This window comes from Arachis hypogaea, chromosome 19, assembly GCF_003086295.3.
Source record: "Arachis hypogaea cultivar Tifrunner chromosome 19, arahy.Tifrunner.gnm2.J5K5, whole genome shotgun sequence".
Lineage (NCBI taxonomy): Eukaryota > Viridiplantae > Streptophyta > Magnoliopsida > Fabales > Fabaceae > Arachis > Arachis hypogaea.
This window is the reverse complement of record NC_092054.1, coordinates 155,739,208-155,746,574: the sequence shown is the minus strand read 5'-3', so window position 1 is coordinate 155,746,574 and position 7,367 is coordinate 155,739,208. Positions and strand designations below refer to the sequence as shown.

Genomic DNA, 7,367 nt, shown 5'->3' with positions numbered 1-7,367 from the left:
GGGGTGGTCCTTATGTCTGAAAATTGCATGGTGGAGATAGATTTAGTGGTTATGAAAATCAAAATATTAAAACCAATAGATAGATATCATATAAGACGTTAATGGCGCTTACTTAAGCTACTATTATTGTTGTTGTTATCATAATCTATTTAGGGAGATTCGGTGTATCAGCAAAAGTGATCGACGTGAAATGAGGTGATAAAGTGATACATAACTCTTAGAATAATTTGATTATATTGTTCATCTACTCATTTCATTCATTCATGACCCATGTTTTTCACGTAAGATCTAAACAGGATATAATTCTATTTCTATATGCTAATGTTTTATTTCAAATATTTAACCATTTATATACTCAGAAGTTCAATCAACTCATCACATTTTAATGACATTTGAATTTTTTTTTTTGGTGACTAATGACATTTGAATTTAAAGTCGTGTCTTGGAATCTCATATTTCTTTTTACTGTCTTTAATATAAAAAGGGGGGGGGGGGGGGGGAAGATAAACATGACCTAGTTGACTAGTTCCAATGACAAGTTCCTCATACCATACTTATATATAGTTTCATTATTATTATCAAAATGATGAAAATTGGAATGGTAATCGAATAAGTGAAATTAGATGTTCAATGGTTAAAAAGTTTAATTGAAATTTAATTAGAAATATAATTAAATAATATATTTTTGTGTGTGTATATATATAAATATATATATGTTCGGTTTAACAGAAATTTTATTGGAGTTAAATTTGATATCATTAAATAATATATTTTTGTTTTTATATATGTGTGTGTGTTTTTTAAAAAATAATCCTTTAATCAATTTTTTTTATAAAAATTTAGAATAATTCAATTGATTTTTGATTGATTTTTTTGTTTAAATTAGACTGATTAGATAATTGATTTTCGATTAATTCTATTAAACCGACCAATTTTATGTTAGTATTGCAAGTGTGAGAAGTGCATGAAGTTAGTCCCACATCAAAAAAAGTAAGGAAGAGTGAGGAGTTTATAAATATGGCACCACCAATGAAGCAGCACGAAGACTTGTCTGGTCCTTTTAGAATCAGATAAATATGGCACCAATGAGAGGAATAAAATGTTTCAGACTTTCAAATTTCATATACAATTCAGGTAAATGAATCATAATTTATAATGCACATCTATATTCAAATTCACGAGTCCCTATTACTATTAGATAGGCAATCATATAAATACCAAATATTAATGAGTATCCTTGTAAACAAAATATTACGGATACGAAGAAACATTGATATTCATAAGAAACTTAGAAAAATAGTGTATGTTTATCTGAATCATATATTTAGTCTAGAGTAGAATCATATTTTTTATTTGATATGTTTTACTAGACTGTCAAAATTAGCACTATAAAGAGTGATTTCAAATCAGGAGTTTACTTCAATAATTTGATTGACGTTCACATTTAACTTCAGGATCTACGAATAATTAATTTGGTGGTTGATTTTTGACACATTGTTAAAACACTAAACATGTAATTTTTAAATGCATAAATTTTTTGCTAACACAATATATGCGCATGGCTTACAATAAGAAGAGAGAAGCAACAAAAAAAGGGAATAATAAAAGGCATTCATTCATTCATTCATTAATCAGAAGAGAGAAAGAGATATCATGGCTTAGAATAAAGGGCTGCATGGAAACATTGTAGGAGGAGGGAGTCATAGTCATAGAGGGAGGCCATATTTCCCTGACATTTCCCTATTTTAGAAGTTTATGGTCGTTAATGAATAATTTTATATGAATACAATGAGTTGAAGAATAGTTTTTACTTTGTGATAATTAAAATGTATGTATGCTATTACCAAAAGAAAATTATATTAAAAAACCCCTTAATCTTAGCCGTTGAATTGAATTGAAACTATACGATTGAGATTAAGGGACCAAAGTCATTAATTAAGTTAACAAAAACCATTGTCGATTTAGCAAAATCAAACCATACAAAAGATAATCTATTAATCTAGACTCTTAGTGTACACTGAGAAATTGCATGACCTGTTAAGACAAAACTGTAAAAGTGCTTACCCTCCTAGAAATTGTTATACAAACTTGAAGCATGCTATTAAGGTAATCATAAACTATGACATTTAATAATTCTGTAACAAACAATCATAGTAATACAGGGTCATTGATTCTGACCCTCACGTTGATGATGTAGGTGGCCCATTATTCCCTTCTGTTGAGTTTTGTTCTTCTGCTACAAGAGGCTCACTTGGGATGCATGGCCTCCAAATAGTTTCATTTCCAACATCCATAAGTGCAATGCCCTTTGCAGTCAAATCAGTCCTAATCCTATCACTCTTTGGAAAATCCTTGTTAATCCTTGCTTGTTTTCTTTCTTCTATCAGATGTAACACTTCATCTTCTGCCATATCTGCTCTCTTCAATGCCTTATCCTTCAACTCTTGCAGAACCTGATGAACAAAAACAACCACAATGGTTTTCGGTTCAGATTTCCAGAAGAACAGTTTTTAAAGAAACATAATCCAAGTGCATTCTGATAACATGCATCACCTCGGCATAGGATTTAGAGGACAGTAATCCTAGAACGTTCAAAATTTTTGCGGCTTCTTTCTCAACTTCAGCTAGGGAATGAACCAATTGCAGTTGTACCTTCTTTTGAAGCTTTTTCTGGAAGGCACAGAGGATGTGTCAGTGCATCTACAAGGCATATGGGATAAAGACATGCAATGCCGGAAGTTATTTCCGGGTACCTACCTTCAGCATCTTCAAAGAACTGTTGACAAATTTCAAGGCCTCTTGGATGGCGCCAGTTAGTAATACCGGTGTTTGCAAATCATCTGACATTTTTGTTTGAAATTCAACCTGCATTTTCTTGATGCATTCCTTAGCGGCCTCATTAACTTGTAGTGCACTTTGATTCTTCTCAGTTTCACCTTGTTGAAATGAGGATACAGCATCTTTGCAATCTTGAAGAGTCTGACAATCAAAAGAACACAATCCTTCTCATAATCAAGACCATGGTGAAGGAACACAATATTTCCCTAAAGTTGGTTGCATCAATTAAGCTTCACAATTAATACACACGTCTAGGTTGACAACTGGCATCAAAAGAATTATATTAAACAACACTGCTGCCAAAACCTAGTTAAAAATAAACTATATTCTATGTGATTATATGTTTCCTGTTTTACGTGTAACAAACACACAGTATACCAATAATTTTTGCATGAAATAAAATTCGTCAAAAATTCTTCCTAGAAATATTTGGAAATCCAATAGAAGCAAACAAGAACACAATATGAAGTTAAGAGGAGCAATATCCATCATAGAACATAACTAAAGTATCTTCCGTTGACAAACATGTGGCATCTCTGCACACAATCCCAAATCAGCAACTAATTTTCAGATTACATCATGAAGAAAGATTGTTAACCTCAAGGATGAGTTTGACAATCAACTTATAAGAAATGACGAAGAATTTCGGGTACAGATTATTCAGGAGCTTGTTACCTGAAATATATAATAAATAGCATCAGATGCACTCTCCAGCTGTGCAACTGAGTAATTTAGCGGAGATCTATAATGAGCACTGATCAAAAAATGTCTCAAAGCAAGCGGATGATACCGCTCAGTAATCTGCCAGCAGGGAATAGAATTTCATCAAATATATTCACAACATATTCAAGAATTTCACCATGTAATACCTTCTATAAATGTCTAGGAAGGAATTAAGAGCTATTATTAACCTGACGAATTGTGAAAAAGTTGCCTAAGGACTTTGACATCTTCTCATTGTTATTAGTGACATGCCCATTATGCATCCAATAACTGATACTGCTCTCATGGTCTACAGCCCAGCTCTGCGCAATCTCATTTTCATGATGAGGAAAGATCAAATCAATTCCACCACCATGAATATCAAATTTCTGAGTTAAATAGCATGCACTCATTGCACTGCATTCAATGTGCCACCCTGGTCTCCCAGGACCCCAAGGGCTGTCCCAGCTAGGTTCACCAGGCTTCGCAGCCTGCAATCATTAAGAAAAAAAGAGAGATTACAAAATGTTGCCCAAAATGTATTAAAATAATCTATAAATGTTCATATACCTTCCACAATGCAAAATCAGCAGGGTGACGCTTTCTTGAATCAACAGCAACTCGTTCCCCTGCTCTGTTATGTTCTAGCTTTTGTCCAGACAGCATGCCATAACTTGGGAATTTCTCAACAGCATAGAAAACATCACCATCAACTTCATAGCCATAGCCATTACTGATAATCTGTATGGTACGACATGGATTAATCACTTTTAAGAAATTTTAATTCCTTACAGAAAAAGGCAAACATACAACAACTGCATCAACTTGTATATTTCATGCTTCAACGCTATACAAATTAAGAACAACAACACACAACCCCAAATAAATATGCCCCAGAGCAAATATGATACCATCTGCTTCAGAAAGCCATGTTTATCACCTTATGGCGTATGCAACCTCATTAGATGCTTCACTTGGAGAGTGCAGCTTCAAACTTCCAAATTCTACACTATTATTTAAGGGTGAGTCCGGTATGGGGACAAAACTGGGTGAAATAATTTACACATGAAGTCAATTCATGGGAAATGTCAGCCCCTTTTTACTCCTTGACAAACAAATACAAAGTGTTTAAAATACTTGGGCTAATTCTCTTTTCTTTGTTTACTAATCCCTCAATTAGGATCTCTTAGTTCCCAAATCAAGGAGGAAATTTATGATAATAGCACATAAAGTGCAGAAAGAATGTAGAAGGATCAATTTATCATTTGAATGAAAACAAAAGGGGACAGGGTGGGGCTGAGTAGAAGGTAGTTATACTTAAATTCATGCTCACTAGAACAGTAAGTATTGAGTAGTGCCACCTAAATGTTTAGGTAACCGGTAAAGCCTAGAGTATCCAGAATGATACTTTACTTATCAGTGATAGAAATGTATCAATTCCAAATGCACTTAAGAAAAGAAATAAACTAATATAAAACAGCACACAAAACTCTCAATATTTTAATGCTATTGTGGATTATTCGATTAAAAGACTCAAATTAAAGCAAATGACAGTGATCTTAATAGCAAAATTACACCTGACTTATCATCTTCTTTATCTCGTCCATGTGATCAGAAACACGAGGCTCTTGAGAAGGTTTCTCACACTGAAGATCAGTCATATCAACATTATATTCATGGCAAAAACGGTTGCTTAAGTCCAACGGATTGTCACCAATCTCATTTGCTCGCTTAATTATCTGCAGCAATTCTGATATTAGCAGTCTCAAATAGACATTAAAGAATAACATAAGAGACTCATGTAAAATAATATTGCTTCAAGGTCTATGTTTTGTAGGACTAATGGACTGGTGAAATTTCTAAAAGATAGATATATGTATGTTTCAATGGCACATAGCTAACTTTTTAAAATCACATAAAACAAATTATAATTGACAGAAACAGAAGCATGCAGTTATATTTTGGATTACAAAGAAAACTTTTCAATATTAATACTAACGAAGGGTGAAAGTGGTTACCTTGTCATCAACATCGGTGAAATTCCGCACATATGTTACCTCATAGCCCAAATGCACAAGGTACCTGCAGGTTTTCATGTTAAGCATGCTACCTCTGTATCCAATGCAAGTAATTAAAGGAAGGCAAGAATAGAAAGAGTGGTTAAAAAACTCTGAATCTCATATCTGAATTTAATCTTAATAACAATAGCAGGACTACACCTCCATCAAGGACAGAAGCAAAATACTGACTTTATGCTTTACTTAGACAATAATACGATAAATTAGAACTAGAAAATCATCTTTTATAACCTTACTTAACACCTGTTTAACTTCAGCAGCTAAATCCGTAAGGGGTCATAGCATCTAATATATGTATACACTATAGCTACGTATGTCAATGAATATATAAACTAGTTATTAAAAACATAAAAATAAAAAAACACAGCATTGTTGAAAGCCGATTCCTTTGAGAATTATGGTAGATTACCATAACAATCATCATATGAAAGGAACAAATTATTCACCCAGAAATAAACAACAGATAACCCCTTGAAATAGTAAACACAATAAGGAGCTACGCAATCGAGCCAATAATCATGCTGACCACCAAATGAGAAATCTGGAAAATTTAAAACCCATGGGCCATGGGGGATTCCCCAACAAGATTCAAACTTTAACAGCAGGGAGAGGAAATCAAGCCATAAAAGGAATACCCATTTGCGAGAATCACCTGTAGAGTATATCGAAAGAAACTGCGGCGCGAGCGTGGCCGAGATGGCTGAAGTCGTAGGCGGTGACACCGCAGACGTACATGGAAACTTTGCCGGGATTTTTGGGCTTGAAGATCTCCTTCTGCTGAGTCATTGAATTGTAAATCCTGAACTCAAGTTGCTCCTCCGCCATTGTTGCCACCGTACACTGTATCTGTCGCCGGTGGCTGCAGCTGCTTCAGATGAACGCCAAATATTTTCGGATGCGTTCGTTACAACCCCGGTTCGCCCTACTTTTGTGTTCTGACTTCGGAGTCGTAACTTTGTTCGACCGGCTCTCAAATATTTATGCCATTTTTAAAAAAAATCTACTTTGTATTTATTTATTAATTTCCGTTACAACTTATATAAATATAAATGAGTGCTCTTTTCTTCTTTTTTTCACTGTACTGCTGCAACCTTATTTGTATTTAGATAATTTTTAATTAAATAATATTAGGGGTTAAATTTTTACAGCTAATATCAACTATTTTTAAAATTATTTTATTTATCTTAAATTTCATATTTTAAATCACAAATTTTTAATCTTAAATTCTGAATTTTTTAAAAAATAAAAATTTAAAAAAATAGTTAATATTAACCAATTAAAAGATAATTCTCTATTTTTTTTAAATTCTATGAGATGCTTATTCTAGAAAGGCATACAATACAAATACTTTTTAGAAAGAATCTTGGATTATTAACAATTGGAATATAAGTCTAATTACGTTTTAAAATAAATATTTTTCTGGTAAAATATGGGTATAAATAAGATTGAACAAATTGATTCTGCTAATTAAACTAAAATTCAATTATAATCTATATACGTCATGTCTTGATAAGAAAATTTTGACTAATTTTAAACTTGCTTATTGTGGGTCTTAATGTGATTTTTTTTTTTTAAAGTTTGACATGATCTAAAAGACTATATATAGCAGACTTATTTAATAATAAAACTTAACAAAAAAAACACTTAAAATAAATCATGTAATTATGTTCTTTTTTATTAAATACAATTTAGTATAATAGCTTAATTATATCAATTAATTGATTTGATTAGATATTTAAATATTACACA

At 32.5% G+C, this 7,367-nt stretch overlaps 1 protein-coding gene across 1 annotated transcript; it reads right to left on the bottom strand.

Annotated features, from left to right (window-relative positions):
- Positions 1 to 1,908: 1,908 nt before the first annotated feature.
- Positions 1,909 to 6,638, bottom strand: LOC112775819 (cysteine--tRNA ligase 2, cytoplasmic). Its single transcript, XM_025819701.3, has 9 exons — positions 6,271 to 6,638; positions 5,559 to 5,622; positions 5,118 to 5,279; positions 4,111 to 4,281; positions 3,750 to 4,031; positions 3,514 to 3,639; positions 2,758 to 2,979; positions 2,554 to 2,670; positions 1,909 to 2,453 (listed from the first exon to the last, which is right to left on the bottom strand). Exons 1-9 carry the CDS (start codon positions 6,441 to 6,443, stop codon positions 2,181 to 2,183), a joined length of 1,590 nt encoding a protein of 529 aa, XP_025675486.1. The 5' UTR covers positions 6,444 to 6,638; the 3' UTR covers positions 1,909 to 2,180.
- Positions 6,639 to 7,367: the final 729 nt, after the last annotated feature.